The following is a 19463-nucleotide window of genomic DNA, read 5'->3' on the forward strand; positions in this document are numbered from 1 at the left end:
CATCTCCCAGCGAATAGTGTTTCCATTTATATGAATAAATGGAAACGCTACAAGATGGATGAGTAATTCCAGTGACGAATTTACTAAGTGATCATCATGGTGGAATTAAAGAGACTGGTGAGGGTGCACAATGCAAATATTTCAGCTTGTCTCTTCCAAAACTTTAAGTCTGTGTATTTAATTTCTCATCACTGTTTCTTTGAGACACAAGTACCGTAGATAAGAGAAAGCAGCAGGCTGACAGCCCCTCACAGGAAAACCACACTTCCTCCCATCCTCTCTCCACTCAGCTTCACATCGGTCTTCACTCTTAGTGTCTGGGTTCAATTATACTCTACTGGTCCCTCTAACTTCATTCTGAGAGCTGAACCCAGAACAAAGTGTGGAACTTAAGAACTCAGAACTTAATGCCGCAAATAACATTAAGCCCTTCAGTGTTGCAGTGACTATCATGAGGGAGTTACTGAACTGAATGTGTTCAGCAGCAATGCAGGAACATTGAAACTGAAAGTGGTTTGAAGCAGAAAGTACTGAGTGTGAACATGGCTTCCAGTCAACACGAGGAGAGTTGGACTGAAGATACAATTTGCCCCATTTGTCTTGATTTTTTCAACAACCCAGTTATATTGCAGTGTGGACACAACTTCTGCCGCTCCTGTATCACCCAGAACTGGGAAAAGAAGAAGGCAAGATGCCCGGAATGTAGACAGAAGTTTCCAGAAATAAATCTCAGATTAAATCGGGCCTTAGCAAATCTGGCTGAGAAAGCTCGACAATTAAAGCTGAATCGGAAAGAGAAGGAAAGTAAACTTCACTGTGAGGAACACCAGGAAGAACTGAAGCTGTTTTGTGAAACGGACAAGAAATTGATCTGTGTAATTTGTAGAGATTCACGGGAACACAGAGAGCACTGCTTCATCCCGGTTAAAGAAGCTGTTGAAATCTACAAGGTAAAAGGAAACAGGTTTGATCTCCTGATTATTTGATCATATTTTCAGGGTTGAACACTCTTACTTTCTGATTTTCTTTCCCAATCCCAGAATCGGGTGAAATCTTCCTTCGATTCTCTCACAGAAAAGAAAACAATGGTTCTAGAAATGGAGCAGCAGCAGAAACAGAAAATTTCCCAAATTAAGGTAGAGGGTCCCTGGGCTGATTTTTGAAATTTGATTTTTTTTTGTTGCTTTTATTACAGAAACATATTTTTTGCATTTTTTTCTTCTTCTAGAAACAGTCGATCAGTCTGCAGAGCCACATCACATCCGAGTTCATGAAAATGCACCAGATTCTCACTGAGAAAGAGCAGCGTTTAATCCGAGATCTCAGGGAAGAAGAGGAAAAAATTCTAAAAACAATGGAGGAAAATCTGTGTGAAATTCAGGAGAATTTAAATTCGATTCAGGAGAAACTCTTGAAGTTGGAGAAACAGTTGGATCAAAAAGATGTAGTGATATTTCTGAAGGTGAGCGATTATTTTTCAGTTTAGATCAGTGAAAGTTCAGTCACAACATGATCCACATAAGCCTCCTCCCATCCTACTTCACGTCCCTGTCAACATATGATTCTGTTCCTTTCTCCCTCATGTTTATCCAACTTCTCCTTAAATGTATCTAAAACATATCTTTTACCTCAGTGGGTGCAGTTTCATACGCTGCTTTAGTTCTGTAGTCATGATGTGGAGATGTCGGCATTGGACTGGGGTAAACAGTCTCACAACACCAGGTTAAAGTCCAACAGGTTTATTTGGTAGCATAAGCCACCCGCTTTCGGAATGCTGCCCCTTCATCAGTAAGTGGAAGTTCTGTTCACAAACAGGGTATATAAAGACACAAACACAATTTACAAAATAATGGTTGGAATGCGAGTCTTTACAGGTTATCAAGTCTTAAAGGTACAGTCGATGTGAGTGGAGAGAGGCTTAAGTACAGGTTAAAGAGATGGGTATTGTCTCCAGCCAGGACAATTAGTGAGATTTTGCATACCTTTTTCCCAACGGAAGAAGGTGGAACAGGGTACGTCCGGTGTGCAGAGATTGAAATATTCCACCCTGTGTTATGATTATTGTCCCTATTTCTGGATTCTCTACAGGTGGAAACATTCTACACTGAATCTATCAAATCCAACCCCTTTCATCATTTTAAAGACCTCTGTCAGGTCTTCTCTTTTCTACAGTAAAGTTGATCAATCTTTGCTGTTGGTTGAATCCTCTCAGTTGCTGTCAATCTTTTTGATATGTTCTCCATGTGCTTCAGTATCCTTTGATTTGATTTGACTTATTATTGCCACATGTATTAGTACACAGTGAGAGAATGTCCGGGGTCGTGGGGGTCCTTGATTATGCTGGCTGCTTTTCCGAGGCAGTGCGAAGTGTAAATAGAGTCAATGGATAGGAGGGTGGTTTGCTTAATGGATTGGGCTGACATCTGTCTTAATGTTAACATCTGTTACATTGCCTTTCTATTCCACATCTGCAGCAATGAGAATTGACAATTCTCAGCAGCTTGTAACAATGTGTGTGTCATTTCTGCTTCCTGGATATAGACAGCCCGTCTCTGTCAACTCAGATTTGTGTTTTGTTTATTTCAGGAGGAAACATCTCGGAAGAGGAGGTAGGACAAGAACTTTACTGAAACCAGTGCAAGTTGGTCAAATCACTCAGGGAAGTGTTTGTGGTCAATTTATAACCAACTCTTTAATATTTACAGGATAAGAGATCTGGATAATCAGCTCTTGTTAGTAGATGGTGCCCTGCCCACTGGAACATTCAACGGATCTTTACCGTTCCCAGTGTGGAGAGAAATGTTGGATTCCATTAACCCTGGTAAGACTCATTCCTTTATCCTGATTTCTTTGTCATGATGTGAGTGGGTGGGCATGGCGGCAGTAAGTGGGTCTTCCTATGCCCCCTTCACCCTCTGTCATATCTAACTCCAACTCCCCCTTTATATCACAGTGTCTTTAAAAGTGTGACCCTTCCCTTGGAGCTCTCAAGCAACATGCATGGTTTGCTGCTCCTGATCCCTATAGGGTGAACTCCCCCTCCCAGTCCCTACCCCCACCTGCTGGGTTAACGCCAAGGGTGGAGGGGCGTCCATGAGAATTCACTCCCATGGATCTATTAGGATGGAGGCAGGAAGTTCCCTACCCACCACCCTCCGAGCTGAATAAAATACCTGCTCAGACACCAGACCTGCCACAGGAGAGGGTATTACATTTCACCCAGAATCTCTCAGTGCCAAGTTACAAAGGAATGTGGCGAAAAATGTCTTTCAATAGAATTAACATTCTATTCATGTACCAAATCCACTTTTTAAGCATGATCACCTTGAACTGGCCAGCTGAAACTGCCAGCTCCCTAAATATCTTCTACAAATACACAAAGGGCAAAAGAGTAACAAGGGAGAGAGTAGGGCCTATCAAGGATTAGCAAAGTCATCTATGTGCGGATTCACAAGAAATGGGTGAGATCTTAAATGAATATTTCTCATCAGTATTTACTGTTGAGAGGAACATGGATTTAAGGAACTTGGGGAAATAAACAGTGATGTCTTGAGGAGTGTACATATTACAGAGAAGGAGTGCTGAAAGTCTTAAAGTGCATCAAGGTAGATAAATCCCCAGGACCTGATGAAGTGTATCTCAGGACATTGTGGGAGGCTAGGAAGGAAATTGCGGGTCCCCTAGCCGAGATATTTGAATCATCAATAGTCATGGGTGAGGTGTCTGAAGATTGGAGAGTGGCAAATATTGTGCCTTTGTTTAAAAAGGGCTGCAGGGAAAGGCCTGGGAACTGGAGGGCAGTAAGCCTCACATCTGTGGTGGGTAAATTGTTGGAAGGTATTTTGAGAGACAGGATCTACAGGCATTTAGAGACGCAAGGACTGATTAGGGAGAGTCAGCATGGCTTTGTGAGTGGAAAATCATATCTCACAAATTTGATTGAGTTTTTTGAAGGGGTAACCAAGAAAATAGATGGGGGCAGTGCAGTTGATGTTTTCTACATGGACTTTAGCAAGGCCTTTGACAAGGTACCTCATGGTAAGTTGCTGCATAAAGTTAAATCTCCTGGGATCCAGGATGAGGTATCTAAATGAATACAAAATTGGCTTCCTGACAGAAGCCAAAGGGTGGTTGTAGAGGGTTGTTTTTCATACTGGAGGTCTGTGACCTGCGGTGTGCCTCAGGGATCATTGCGGGGTCCACTGTTATTTGTCATTTATATTAATGATTTGGATGGGAATATAGGAAGCATGGTTAGTAAGTTTGCAGATGACACTAAGATTGGCGGCATAGTGGACAGTGAAGAAAGTCATCTCCAACTGTAATGGGATCTTGATCAGTTGGGCCAGTGGGCTGAAGAATGGCACTTGGAGTTTAATTTAGACAAATGCGAGGTGATGCATTTTGGTAGATTGAACCAGGGCAGGATTTACTCAGTTAATGGTAGGGCATTAGGGAGAGTTGTAGAACAAAGAGATCTTGGGTTACATGTTCATAGCTCCTTGAAAGTGGAGTCACAGGTGGACAGGGTGGTGAAGAAGGCATTCAGCATGCTTCGTTTCATTGGTCAGAACATTGAATACAGGAGTTGGGATGTCTTGTTGAAATTGTACAAGGCATTGGTAAGGCCACACTTGGAATACTGTGTGCAATTCTGGTCACCCTATTACAGAAAGGATATTATTAAACTGGGAAAGAGTGCAGAAAAGATTTACTAGGATGCTACCAGGACTTGATGGATTGACTTATAAGGAGAGGCTGGATAGACTGGGACTTTTTTCTCTGGAGTGTAGGAGGCTGAGAGGTGATCTTATAGAGGTCTGTAAAATAATGAGAGGCACAGATAAGCTAGATAATCAATATCTTTTTCCAAAGGTAGGGGAGTCTAAAACTAGAGGGCATAGGTTTAAGGTGAGAGGGAAGAGATACAAGTGTCCAGAAGGGCAACTTTTTCACACAGAGGGTGGTAGGTGTCTGAAACAAGCTGCCAGAAGTAGTAGTAACAGAGGTGGGTACAATTTTGTCTTTTAAAAAATATTTAGATAGTTACATGGGTACGATGGGTATAGAGGGATATGAGCCAAATGCAGGCAATTGGGATTAATTTAGGAGTTTTAAAATAGAAAGGGCGGCATGGACAAATTGTGCTGAAGGGCCTGTTTCCATGCTGTAAACCTCTATGACTCTATCCCCAGTACAGGAACTGTTAGGTGAAGCATTGCCCCCAGAACCCATCCATACTTTATAAACTTCAGCAAGTGGAAACCCCACCATTCCCAGCTCAACCTTTTCTCCTCTACGAGCAGCACATCCCTGCTTTTGCGTTCTAGTCCTCTCAAAATGGATGCTAACATTACAATCGCCTTCTTAACTACCAACTCAACCTGCAAGTTAACATTAAGAGGATCCTGAACTAGGACTCCCAAGTCCCTTTGTGCTTCTGATTACTAAATTCTCTCCCCATTTAGAAAATAGTCTACCTCTCTATCCTACTCTTTCTAATAAAGTGCATAACCTCACACTTTTCCACGTTGTATTCTGACTTCTTCGCCCACCTTCCTAACCTGTCCAAGTCCTTCTGCAGCCCCCCTCCCTTCCCAATACCACCTGTCCTTCCACCTATCTTGGTATCATCTGCAAACTTCGCCACAATGTCCTCAGTTCCTTCATCTAGATCATTTATATAGAGTGAAAAATTGTGGTCCCAACCCTGACCTTTGTGGAACTCCACTTGCCATTGGCTGCCATCCTGAAAAGAACCCTCTTATCTCCACTCGCTGCCTTCTGCCAGTCAGCTAATCCTCCATCCATGCTAGTAGTACTATGCCCTGAACACCATAGGCTCTTATTCCCTCCTGTGCGGTTCTTTGCCTTCTGGAAATCCAAGTAGATAACATCCACTGCCTCCCCTTTGTCTAACTTGCTCATTCTCACCTCAAAGAATTCTTATAGATTTGTCAGGCATGACCTCCCTTTGATGAAACCATGCTGACTTCACCCTATTTTACCATGCATTCCAAGTACTCTGAAATCTCATGGACTCTAGAATCTTACCAATGACTGAGGTTAGCGTAACTGGTCTGCAATTTCCCGTCTTTTGCTTCACCCCTTCTTTAACAGCAGTGGTACATTGATGATTTTTCAAACCTCTGGGGCCTTCCTTGACTCCAGTGATTCCTGAAAGATCACCACCACTATCTTTTCAGCTATCTTTTCACTATCTTTTCCTATCACTTACCTTTCCTCAACTGATTCTCGCTTCTCCCTCTCAAACTGCAGGGTGAGTTCTATCACATTATTGGTACTGCCTCCTAAGGGTTCCTTCACTTTCAGTCCCCTTATCAAGTCTGCCTCATTACACATCACCAAATCCAGAATTGCCTGTTCCCTAGTGGGCTCCACTACAAGCTGTGCCAAAAAGTCATCGCGTTGACATTTCATGAATTCCTTTTCTTGGGATCCACTACCAACCTGATTTTCCTGTCCACCTGCATAGTGAAGTTCCCCACGATCACTATAATCTTGCCCTTCTTGCACACCTTTTTTATTCCCTGGTCTGTCTTGTGCCCCACATCCTGACTACTGTTCAGAGACCTGGTATGTAACTCGTATCAGGGATTCCTTTGCAGTTTCTCAACTCTACCTACACAGATTCTACACTTTCTCACCCAACATTGTTTCTTGCTATCGCTTTCATTTCTTACTAATAAGGCAACGCAGCCCCCTCTGTCCACTTGCCTGTCTTTTCGGTACAGTGTGTATCTTTGGATATTTAGTTCCCAGTCCTGAACCCCTTGCAGGCACTTCTCTGTGATGCCCACAATATCGTACCTGTCAATTTCAATCTGCGCTACAGTCTCTTTTTTCTTATTTTGTATACTGCAAATCCAACATCCTCCATCCTGCATTAGCCACTCCCTTTTCATTGTTATCCCCTTATCTGCTGTGCCTGAATTCAGATTCCTAATCCTTTCCAAAAACTCTTGTCCCATTATTTGTTCTGGAGGCTTAAATAACTTTTCCTGAGCTCTCCTTCCTTTTAACTTTTTCAATAATTTTTCATGCAGTTGAATCCTACCGCGCACCCCCCAACTCCGCCATGCAAACCTGCTGCTTTGTTTCCCATTAACCATTGTACTTATAGTTTTACCCTTCCCTTCCCCCCACTTGCGAGTTTAATCTTGCTCGTTTTGTCATTGGGATTCAATGACAATCAACAATGGTAAATCATGATCATTATTGAGTGTCACAGTGGCACAGTGGTTAGTACTGCTGTCTCACTGCACCAGGGACCCAGGTTCAATACGGGCATTGGGTGACTGTGTGAGTTTCATCTGGGTGCTCCGGCTTCCTTCCATAATTGGTACAGACTTGATGGACTGAATAGCCTCTTCTGCATTGTAGGAATTCTATCATTTCTCTCCCTTGGTCCTCAGTATCTCAGTGATTCCCAGTAAATCTCTATCCGATCTCCAGTGAACCTCTATCAGATCCTCAGTAAGTCTTGACACCTGATCTCCAGCAATTCTCTGTTTGATCCCAAATGAGTTATTTCAATCTTTCTCCAGATACCTCCCCAATCACCAAATCTTCTCTCATGATTCTCCAGCCTGTAACTCCCTGAATACACAGTTATTCCCTTCCCAATGCCCCAGTGACTCTAATTCTTGGCATTTTTCCCCAGTCTCTGTAACACTGGATGTGGAAACAGCAAATCCTCACCTCGAAATATCTGAGGATCTGAAGAGTTTGAGACGGACCAGGCTTGGGAGGAGCCTTTCCGACACGGTGAAGAGGTTTACACATTATCTCTCTGTACTGGGATCAGAGGGATTCACTTTGGGGAAATATTACTGGGAAGTGGAGGTGACCGGAAATCGGGGCTGGGTTCTGGGAGTGGCCGCAGAGTCTGTGGAAAGGAAGGGAGGGGTCAAAGTGATGCCAGAGACTGGATTCTGGACCATTGGACAGTTTGATGATCAGTTTCATATGAATTCCTCTCCTCCATCCTCTCTTCCTGTTGGTCTGATCCCCAAGAAGGTGGGAGTTTATCTCAGTTATGAGTCTGGTACAGTTTCATTTTACAACGCGGACACCAAGTCCCATCTCCACACCTTCACTGGGAATAAATTCACCCAGAAACTTTATCCTTTCTTCTGGAGTCGGGATGAAAACCAATGGCTGCGAATCTGCTCCAGTTGATCCAGATCTGGAAATGGGTGGGTCCTCGAGGCGGTCACACTGACTTGGCCCAGTGATTAGGGTCAGGGGCAGAGATCAGGGGTCAGAAACCACAACTGACAACTGATTGACACATTTAGTAACATTTAGTTAACAAATCGTAAAATCCCAACCAGACTGTAAATAAAAACAATGCAAATAGAAATATCAGAAGATTAAAATAAAAAGTAAATTAAATATCTTGTGTCTCTCCTTCCTTCATTTACTCCCTGCTTCAGTCAGTCAAACCACCCAGTCCCATCCTCCGTCCCTTCCCATTTCCCAGTCTGTAGCTGGGAATTCTTCCCTGTTTCCATTTCTCACTCTGCTCCCAGAGTGCAGAGCCCAGAGTGCGGTATTTGAAGACATCTTTAACCTCTCCCTACACCAATCTGAGTTCCCTATCTGTTACAAGACACCAACCATCATTCCGGTACCAAAAGTAAACCAGGCAGCGTGCCTTAATGACTATTGTCCAGTGGCTCCGACGTCCATCATTATGAAGTGCTTCAAAAGGTTAATCATGGCGCAAATCAATTCCAGCCTCCCAGATTGCCTGGATCCATTATAGTTCCTCCCTCTGTGGCTGGATCCTGAACTTCCTAACCCACAGATCGCAGTCAGTAAGGCTAAGCAACAACACCTCCTCCACAATAGTCCTCAACACTGGTGCCCCACAAGGCTGTGTCCTCAGCCCCCTACTATACTGTATACCTATGACTGTGCAGCCAAATTCCCTTCCTATTCGATTTTCAAGTTTGCTGATGACACCAGCGCAGTGAGTCGGATCTCAAGTAATGACGAGATAGAGTATAGCAATGAGATAGAGAATGTGGTGAACTGGTGTGATGACAAGAATCTCTCTCTCAATGTCAATTAAACAAAGGTAACGTAAAGGAGAACATGGCCCTGTCTACATCAACGAGGACGAGGTGGAAATGGTTGACAGCTTCAGGATTTTAGGTCTCCAGATCACCAACAACCTGTCCTGGCCCCCTGCCCCGCCCCATGCCAACGCTACCGTTAAGAAAGCCCACAAATGCCTCTACTTTCTCAGAAAAATGAGGAAATTTGGCATGTCAGCTGTGATTCACATCAACTTTTACAGATATACACCACAGAAAGCGTTCTTTCAGATTTTATCACAGCTTGATACAGCTGTTATTCTGAATAGGCCGCAATAAACTACAAAGGGTCATGAACGAAGCCCAGTCCAGCATGCAAACCAGCCTCCCATCCATTGACTATTGTAAGAGAATTTGCTCTAATAGTTGTAATTGAAATACGTGTGATGAAGCAGGTTCAAAATGGAAGATGGAGTGAAACCAGCATGGCACTCAAAGTATGTTATCGAATGTAATTAGTATAGTAGTCAGACTGATATGACTGAATGAAATATAACCAATATAATTACCCATGTAACCCACCAAAGTTGGTATAGAAAACACTTATTAATGAATATAGACAGTAGCCTCCTGAGGAACACTGGACATTGTCCAGTTGTCCAGCTTAATACGTGACTATAGCAAAAAGGAGAGTAAAATAAACATGTTTTCTTCACTAATTGATCTAAGTTAGCTAAGCCACGATTATTGTATAAACAGAATAGTTTAGATAAGGGCAGAGACTGGGACTACCATGGTTTCAAGGGCAAAGAGATGTATTAATGAGGGACCAATCTCAAGCAGGGTAGATAAAGGCTAGCCCAGAAATAATGATGGCTAAAACAAGGAAATCTAAGGGTAAGATAAGAGTTCTGAGATATGGAGCTGTAATGTGCATAAAAAGACTGTAAGCAGAATGATTCATTGGATTGATCCGGACATCCCTTATTGAGTTTTTTGAGAAAGTGACCAAAGAGGTGGATGGGGGTAAGGCAGTTGATGTGGTATATATGGACTTTAGTAAGGCGTTTGATAAGGTTCACCATGGAAGGCTTCTGCAGAAATTGCAGATGTATGGGATTGAGGGTGATCTAGGAAATTGGATTAGGAATTGGCTGGCGGATAGGAGACAGAGGGTGGTGGTTGATGGTAAGTATTCGACATGGAGTTCAGTTACGAGTGGGTGTGCCTCAGGGATCTGTTTTGGGGCCACTGCTGTTTGTAATTTTTATAAATGATCTGGATGAGGGCATAGTTGGGTGGATTAGTAAATTTGCTGATGACACCAAAGTCGGAGGTGTGGTAGATAGTGAGGAAGGGTGTCTTAGTCTACAGGGAGACTTGGACAAGTTACAGAGCTGGGCCGAGAGGTGGAGGATGGAGTTTAATGCGGAAAAGTGTAAGGTAATTCACTTTGGCAGGAATAACGGATGTGTAGAGTATAGGGCTAACGGTAGGACTCTGAATAGTGTGGATGAACAGAGGGATTTTGGTGTATGTGTACATAGATCCCTGAAAGTTGGGAATCAAGTAGATAGGGTTGTTAGGAAGGCATACGGTGTCTTGGCGTTTATTGGTAGGGGGATTGAATTTAGGAGTTGCAGCGTCATGTTGCAACTGTACAAGACTCTGGTGCGGCCGCACTTGGAGTACTGTGTACAGTTCTGGTCCCCACATTATAGGAAGGATGTGGAGGCTCTGGAGAGGGTGCAGAGGAGGTTTACCAGGATGTTGCCTGGTATGGAGGGGAGGTCCTATGAGGAGAGACTGAGGGATTTGAGGTTGTTTTCGTTAGAAAGAAGGCGGCTACGAGGGGACCTTATTGAAACATATAAGATGATTAGAAGTTTAGATAGGGTGGACAGTGATAGCCTTTTTCCTCGGATGGAGAAAGCTAGCACGAGGGGGCATAGCTTTAAATTAAGGGGTGGTAGTTATAGGACGGATGTCAGGGGTAGGTTCTTTACCCAGAGGGTGGTGAGGGATTGGAATGCCCTGCCTGCTGCAGTTGTAAATGCGCCTAGTTTGGGGGCGTTTAAGAGATCCGTGGATAGGTTTATGGATGGTAAGGGTTTGGTTTAGGTTAGAGGGTCATTGTTTTTTAACTGGTCGGCGCAACATCGTGGGCCGAAGGGCCTGTTCTGCGCTGTAATGTTCTATGTTCTATCCCGGCTTTATTGTCTTGTACTAGAGAATAAAGTCTACTGCTTGGAAGATCAAGACTCAGACTTTCTGTTCTAATCGGCTAAAATCATTTGTCGTCCTGGGGAACCACGACACTATGTCTACACTTCCCGCTGCCTCAGGAAAGTAGCCAACATAATCAAGGAGCCAAAGAATCACCAAAGACTTTCAGTTCTGGCTTGGAATGGAATTTTGCTCATACATTCAGGCCCTTTGACTCCTCAATCAATGGGTACTCAGAATGGACCTTCATGCATTCTAGTGGAGTTCTTGAACGCTTCTTCTGCCCTTCAGCTTCCAAAACTGCGATGCAGCTTCTTTGCAGCAACCTCCGGCTATGTCTTCACCTCTGGTGCTTTCGGTCAGGTCAGAATGCCGTACCTTGAGTTTTCCAGGTTTTGGTTTAGAGTTCTGCGTTCTTCCATGAGCTGTCACTGTGTTGTTCAGGTGAAGAGGTTCAGAAGCGTGTCAGGTTGAACATTAACTGTTTATTGGTGACTCATAATTACATACATGTACACAGGATATAGACTAAAATCGGAGCTGACTCCATGCTTACTTCTACACAGGTCTCTGTGTACTCTCAAACTCGCTGTACAATTGACCCTGATCTCAGGGTATGTGTGGGTGGTACTGTTCTGCAGAGTCAGATTAACCCTTGCTCTGCTAAACACCCTTACACTACAATAGGTTGTATGAAATCCTTCTTTATTCTAAACATTTTGAGCACAACCATCCCAAAAGTAATTAGAAAAAAAAGAAAAAGCATGAAAATGGGAGTGTTCCATGCCAATCTTCTGTGTGAACTTGGCATTGTAATCTACTGGCAGTGTTGTCAGTTATTTTGACAGCTGGGAGCTTTGACCTGGGGGAAAGGCAGAAGCAAAGTATGCCGAGGAAGCTGGCTTCAATATGCTTGGGCACCATTGCATCTATCTCCCAATGGACTGAGAGACTTCCTCCCAACACCCCCAATTGAAAGCTTGTCCTCCCCCCACTCCAACATGAGTCGCCAGCATCGGGGCATCAAGACCCTCCCCGTAAGTCCCCTGATGGACCCCATTATGACCCATCCCCATCATGACCCCCCACCTTTGCAGCACACACCTGCATGTTGCCACCCCTCCCCCGCACGTTTCCCACATTCCCCTCCCCACTGCCCCTCCAGCACACACCCTGCTGCTGGTAAGATCGGGCCTTTTATGTTTCAATGATTCCTCTTGGGTCAGTAGCAGTCACTGATTGTGACGGTAGCTGGGAGACTTGTTCCAGGCTTCAGCCTGGCTAACTGCAGTAAACACAGTAAGAAGTCTGACAACACCAGGTTTAAGTCCAACTGATTTATTTGATAGTAAACTCATAAGCTTTCGAGGTTCCCCTCTTCTTCAGGTGAATGGAGAGTACTGAGGCCAGGTTAAGTCAGGTTACACGTAAATCACTTTGTTGGTTTCCAACGCAACGCAATATGCAGGGGAACTTCGCATTTCTGGACAATTGCTGCATAAACGTTTCCCTGGGAACATCCGAGAGGAATTCTCCAACACACTGTTAGAGTACTTCCCAATCAAACACTGGGGAGCCAGGAAATTAAGGTCCATTCCGGAGGGGATGAGGTGAGATATGGAATTCTCCTGACTCTGATAACAGGATTTAATTTCAGTCCAGGATAATGGCAGAAACACATTTTCTGGTTATAAGGTGATGAGAATCTGATGAGTAGGGTGGGTTTTGAGTTGCTGTAACAGAACCAGCACACATAATGGACTCCTTGTTTGTTATAAAGTTTCACATGGGTGTGTGGAGTGGGAGGAGAGTCAGTAAGATCCACAGCACTAACCTTCTGATAACTGAATCTATTACTGGGAAAAGCTGCGATGATGAATGGAAGAATTCACACTGGGCAGCCATGGTGTGGTGTTTTGGTGCTGTGTCTATGACATATTTGGAGATCCTGTATGGTCACTGATCGAGAATCCTTGATGATGACACTGGAGCCTCTTTCAGCTTGTGAATTCAATTGAACGGTGAAGCGAAGGACACTGGGTCTCACTGATAACTGATGTCACCTTACCCCCTACCTTTCGTCCCTCTCCAGGAGAGGAAGGTACAATCTGAGGGAGAATTGCTGTAGTGTGGACAGTTTGATTAAAATCCTTGGGGTTGAATTTCCATGGGGGGGATCCTCTGGACTGTTCACTGTAATTAGTGGGAACCTGCAGTGATCCTGGAGAAATGGTATAAACGGCACCTACAGGATTCCACTGCTCTTCCAGTGAACTTACAGCTAATTCTGGACACCGCACTTTGGGAAGGATGCCAAGATTGAAGGGATGGTGAAAGGGGAGATTTACCAGAATGGGACCAGGGATGAGGGACTTCAGTCACTGAGAGGATCATGGTGGATTTAAAGGGACAGGTCAGGAGGAGCTGGACAATAAGTTTCAGTTTGTATTTTACACAAAATAAAACATAACCTGGTCATTTGTGCCCTGGGGCTGCTTTGAGACAGAAGTGTATGAAGGAGAGCAGCAGCTGCCAGTCGCTCACAGGACAAAATCCCCACCTCCTCCCATCCTTTCTCCACCCAACCTCCCTACCAACCCTCACTCTCATCACCCGGGTTCAATTATTTTCTGTCTGTCCCTCTAACGCTGTTTATTTTTCATTCTGCTCTGGGTTTTTGTCTCCAGCTCTCAAAGTGGGTGGGATCCAGAGTAACAAAAATAATAATTGTTTTTGTTTACAGCAGTAAATGGCAAGGGGAATTACTGAACTGAATGTGTTCAGCAGCAGCACAGCAACATTGAGACTGAAAGTGGTTTGAATCAGGAAGTGCTGAGTGTGAACGTGGCTTCCACACAGCAGGAGAATTGGACCAAAGAGATGATTTGTCACATTTCTCTCGATTTCTTCACCGATCCGGTAACACTGGATTGTGGCCACAACTTCTGCTGCTCCTGTATCACCCAGTGTTGGGAAAAGAAGAAGATAAACTCCTACCCGGAATGTAGACAGGAGTTTCCGGAAAGAAACCTCAGGTTAAATTAGGCTTCAGTGAATCTGGCCGAGAAAGCTTGAAAATTAAAGCTGAATTGGAAAGGGAAGGAAAGTAAACTTCACTGTAAGAAACAGCAGGAAGAACTGAACAAAAAATTGATCTTAAGAAACCTAACCGACACATCTTTGGACACTAAGGGTCAATTTAGCATGGTCAATCTAACTAACTTGCACATCTTTGGAGTGTGGGAGGAAACACATGCAGACTCCACAGAGACAGTCACCCAAGGTCAGAATTGAACCTGGGTCCTGAGCGCTGTGAGGCAGCAGTGCTAACCACTGTGCTGTCCTGTTCGATATTTTTGGAAGCTGTGTCCTCCCTCTGTGGAAGTCCAAGGTGTTTTCTGCTGCTGTCAGATCCTCATACCCTACACTCAGGGCAGCCTTTTTATGTTGCGGAATAGAAAACAAAATAGTGAAACTGAGAGAATCTTCCCAATCCAAACAGTGAATCTCTTGAATTCTCTGCTTTTTCTCCCAGTCCCCGTGATCCTGGATATGGAAACAGCAAATCCCCGGTTCAAGGTGACTGAGGATCTGAAGAGTTTGAGACAGACCAGGCCCGAGAGGAATCTCCCTGACACTGGGAAGAGGTTTACAAATTGGTCCGATGTGCTGAGATCAGAGGAATTCACATCAGGGAGACATTACTAAGGGGTGGAGGTGATGGAGAATTGGAGTTAGAGTAGCTGCAGAGCCTTGGAAAGGAAGAGAAGAGTCAGTCTGATCCTGGATTTTGGACTATGGATTATTGAGTAGATCAACAATCAGTTTAATATATATTCCTCTCTTCCATTCCCTCCCCTTATCAGTCAGATCCTCGGGAAGGTGGGAGTTTATCTCAGTTAAGAGTCTGGAATAGTTTCATTTTATAACGCAAACACCAAGTCCCATCTCCACATCTTTACTGGGAATAAATTCACCGAAAAAGTTTATCCTTTCTTCTGCAATTGTGGCAAAGACACTGCTCTGGTTCTGATCCAGATCCGGAAAAGGGGGCAGGGCCTAGGGGTGGCCACATCATCACAATGACTTGACCCTGATTCGGGTCAGAAACCATCATCGACAACAGTTTGTCCGTAAGTGACATTCAATATCCGAATTGTAAAATCACAGATTGTAAATTAAAACAATACAAATATAGAGCAAATTAAATATCTTGTGCCTCTCCTTCCTTCATTTACTCCCTGCTTCAGTCAGTCAAACCATCCAGTCCCATCCTCCATCTCTTCCCCTGTTTCCCAGTCTGTAGCTGGAATTTCTTCCCCGTTTCCATTTCTCACTGTACCCCCCAGGCCATGAAAGCTTAAGAGGGAAATTCAAATACTGAAGCAATGACAACACTGCATGTCCCTGGCGTTTGAAATTTGTAACTTTTCCCAATTTAACTCCCTCACTTCAAAATGATTTAATCTGAAGAGGACCCCTTTTCCATGACCCAATTGCTATGTTTTAAAAGGAGTCAATGTAACCCGGGATGATGTTTTCCCTGGTTGAGATGCCAAGAATGAGGGGATCACAGTCTCAGGATACAGGGTGGACCACTTAGAACAGAGAAGAGGAGAAACTTCTTCACTCAGAGGATGCTGAACCTGTGGAATTTTCTACCATCAGGAGCTCTGGAGGCCAAATCACTGAATGTGTGATTGAAGTAATTTGGTAAATTCTCAGCTTGAAGGCATTAAAGAGGAGAACACGGAAGTATGGCATTGAGATAGCGGGTCAGCCATAATCATACTGAATGACACAGCAGTCTTGAACGCTCTTATTTTCTTTGTCTTCATGTATACGACACACCGATGTGCAGAGAAAGCCAAGACAATCTACAAGAGTCCCAGCAATGCTTCTTGGGTGAGGACAAGGATCTAGGATTCTGTTTCCAGATGTGGCTCTCTCAGTCAACTTCAAGTTGGACACTGGAGCCAGTTTTCTGGTCTTCTCTGATAAAGCTGAAAGAGTTCTGGTCTTGAATGACAGACAAACTATTCTCAGGGCCTGAGGAATCTGACTTCCAGTCTTAGGCATGATCCTAGAATCATTACAGTCTGGTGACAAGCAAACATTCAAAATATTGTACGTCATTTGAAAACAATCCTATTTTCTCCTGAGCAGAGTGTGTTTCCAAGGAAAACATCAAAACATCCTCAGTAGTCAACTATACAGAGTTGCAAGCTCCCAAGAGGTCATCCAATAAGGAAATTCTTGGCTGAGACCTCAGTTGAGAATTGTCTTTGCTCTTTGCACAGCCCATTTGGCCAAGCCAAGTGGCAGGAACTCCTCAGTGCTGACCAGTGCTGGGTTCCTATGGCAGCAAAGAATTTGAACGTGGTATATATTCCAAAACTTTCTTGCCTAAAAAATAACTGGACCTTTTCTGACAAATAAGGGGAATTAAGATGGCTGCACCAAGTCTCCTGATTACAGAGTTAGCCCTCTGTGTGGTAGTTACCATCGGAGTTTCAAAGACAAATGAACTCTTTTTCTCAGTTTCTGGAATGCTATATCTCATTATGCCTAAAGAGTTAGATACAAGAGTAGAAGTAAGCATCAAGTTAGCCTTGAGCTTGGGCTGTATAGTATCTATGTACATATAAAAACCCCCACTGGAGATTTTGGGATGTAATCAATAGAATAAAGAAGGGGGAGCCAGTGGATGTGGTGTATTTGGATTTTCAGAAAGCTTTTGATAAAATCCAACATAAGAGGTTAGCGTAGAAGATTAACCTGCTGCTTTGGAAAAATGCCAGCATAATCAAGTACCCACACACTCCAGACATCCCACCTTCTTCCGTCAGGAAAAAGATACAAAATTCTGAGGTTGTGTACGAACTAATTCAAGAACAGCTTCTTCCCTGCTGCCAGACTTTTGAATGGATCTATCTTATATTAAGTTAATCTTTCTCTACACCCTAGCTGTGATTGTGAACCTGTGGAATTCTCTACCACAGAAGGCTGTTGAGGTCAAATCACTGAATATGCTTAAGAAAGAAATAGATTTTTTTAGGGATAAAGGGAAAGCACAGCAGTATTGACACTGGACAAGTAGTCCGGAGAGGCAGCCAAACACTCTGGGGACTGAATCCCACCACAGTAGATGGTGAAATTTGCATTCAGTAAAAAAAATTAAGAAATCTACTGATGATGATGAAACTAATGTCAATTGTCGTAAAAACTTGTCTGGTTCACTAATGTCCTTTAGGGAAGGAAATTTACTGTCCTTATCCGGTCTGGCTTACACATGACTCCAGAGGCACTGCAACCCTTGAATGTCCCCTGAAATGACCGAGCAAGCCACTCAGTTAAAAGGGGCAGTTAGAGATAGGCCACAAAATGCTGGCCCAGCCAGTGAGGCCAAACATTCCATAGGTGAATAAAAAAAAGTATGGCTTGAAGTAGAGGATTAGCTCTGACGATATTGAATGATGTAGCAGTCCTGAAGGGCTGAATGGCCTACACCTGCTCCCATTTTCTTTGTTTCTGTTATTAACAAAGAACAAATAACGTCAGCCTTCGAAGCCTCTGCATCTTTGTTTGGCATACTGAACAGAATACGCAGCAGACGCCAGGGACCCAAAGCAGTAAATAACAATAATTCCTTAGGTATTCCAGCGAACACCATCAGGGAATAACTGAATTGAATATGTTCAGCAGGGAAATTGAAACTGAAAGTGGTTTGAATCAGGCAGTGCTGAGTGTGAACATGGTTTCCAGACAGCAGGTTCAGGGTTTGACCGAGGAGGCAATTTGCCCCATTTGTCTTGAATTCTTCAACGATCCAGTTTCACTGGACTGTGGACACAGCTTCTGTCGCTCCTGTATCACCCAGTGTTGGGGAAAGGAGAAGATAAACTCCTGTCCGGAATGTAGAGAGGGGTTTCCGGAAAAAACCCTCAGGGTAAATCGGGCCTTGGCGAATCTGGCCGAGAAAGCTCGAGAACTAAATCTGAATCGGAAAGGGAAGGAAAGTAAACTTCACTGTGAGGAACATCAGGAAGAACTGAAGCTATTTTGCGAAACTGACAAGAAATTGATCTGTGTAATCTGTAGAGATTCACAGGAACACAGAGAGCACCGCTCCATCCTAATTAAAGAAGCTGTTGAAATCTACAAGGTAAAAGGAAACAGGTTTGATCTCCTGATTATTTGATCACATTTTTGGTCTGACAATTTGATTTTCTGATTTTCTCTCCCAATCCCAGGATGGGGTGAAATCTTCCTTAGATTCTTTCACAGAGAAGGAATTGACAGTTCTCGAAATGGAACAGCAACAGACACAGAAGATTTCCCAAATTAGGGTAAAGTCTCCTGGTGCTGAGATTCGAGACTTAATTTATGTTGTTGTGTTAAGAAGCGATTTTAATTTAGTATATTATTCTCATAGAAACAGTCGATCAGTCTGCAGCGCCACATCACATCCGAGTTCACTCAAATGCACCAGATGCTCACTGAGAAAGAGCAGCATTTAATCCGAGATCTCAGGGAAGAAGAGGAAAAAATTCTAAAAACAATGGAGAAAAATCTGTGTGAAATTCAGGAGAATTTAAATTCGATTCAAGAGAAACTTTCAAAGTTGGAAAAGCAGTTGGAACAAAAAGACGGAGTGATATTTCTGAAGGTGAGGGATTATATTTCAGTTTAGTTCAGTGAAAGTTCACAGTCACCACATAATCTGCATGAACCTCCTCCCATCAATGTCAATACATCCTTCTGTTCTTTTCTCCCTCGTATTTTTTTTAACTTCCCCTTAAATGCAGTATGTGCGCAGCGTAACATCTTCCTACGCTTACCATAGCTAATTTGGTGGAAGGTGCCATTGAACTAGTTGGGATGTAGATGAGTGGGGGCGCTGCCCACCTGAACCCTGATTGAATCCATGGCAGAAAGCTTTGGCTGGGACCTTCCCGCCACCAATTTAAACTCTTTAGTATGCAATTCGTGCCAACTTCAGGGCTCATTGCTGGTCTTCAGTCAGCAGCGGGCAAGGGAAGTCACCAAATGAGAAGACATATGTCTTCCTGGCGGATTTACCTTTTCCAATGGCAATCTGGGTTTGATTGAGGGACCCAGCCTGACAAAGCGCAGGGAGGGAGATACCCAGGGGGAAAGAAAAAAAAATCA

At 43.7% G+C, this 19463-nt stretch overlaps 2 protein-coding genes across 2 annotated transcripts in view; both read left to right on the forward strand.

Moving 5' to 3' along the window:
- Window positions 1-230: 230 nt before the first annotated feature.
- On the forward strand, window positions 231-8280 carry LOC145337528 (zinc-binding protein A33-like). The gene is made up of 6 exons (XM_080182317.1): window positions 231-950; window positions 1041-1136; window positions 1229-1462; window positions 2587-2609; window positions 2706-2821; window positions 7685-8280. The coding sequence occupies exons 1-6, from the start codon at window positions 543-545 to the stop codon at window positions 8200-8202; spliced, it is 1395 nt and encodes a 464-aa protein (XP_080038443.1). The 5' UTR covers window positions 231-542; the 3' UTR covers window positions 8203-8280.
- A 9765-nt stretch (window positions 8281-18045) lies between these two features.
- Window positions 18046-19463, forward strand: part of LOC145337552 (uncharacterized) — a 54561-nt gene continuing 53143 nt past the window's right edge. The window contains exons 1-3 of the mRNA XM_080182344.1: window positions 18046-18456; window positions 18545-18640; window positions 18727-18960. Of these exons, the coding sequence (XP_080038470.1) occupies window positions 18046-18456; window positions 18545-18640; window positions 18727-18960 (741 nt within the window). The remainder of the gene's footprint in view (window positions 18457-18544; window positions 18641-18726; window positions 18961-19463) is intronic.

Source organism: Carcharhinus amblyrhynchos, unplaced genomic scaffold (genome assembly GCF_965287045.1).
Source record: "Carcharhinus amblyrhynchos unplaced genomic scaffold, sCarAmb.v2.hapA scaffold_52, whole genome shotgun sequence".
NCBI classification, from domain to species: domain Eukaryota; kingdom Metazoa; phylum Chordata; class Chondrichthyes; order Carcharhiniformes; family Carcharhinidae; genus Carcharhinus; species Carcharhinus amblyrhynchos.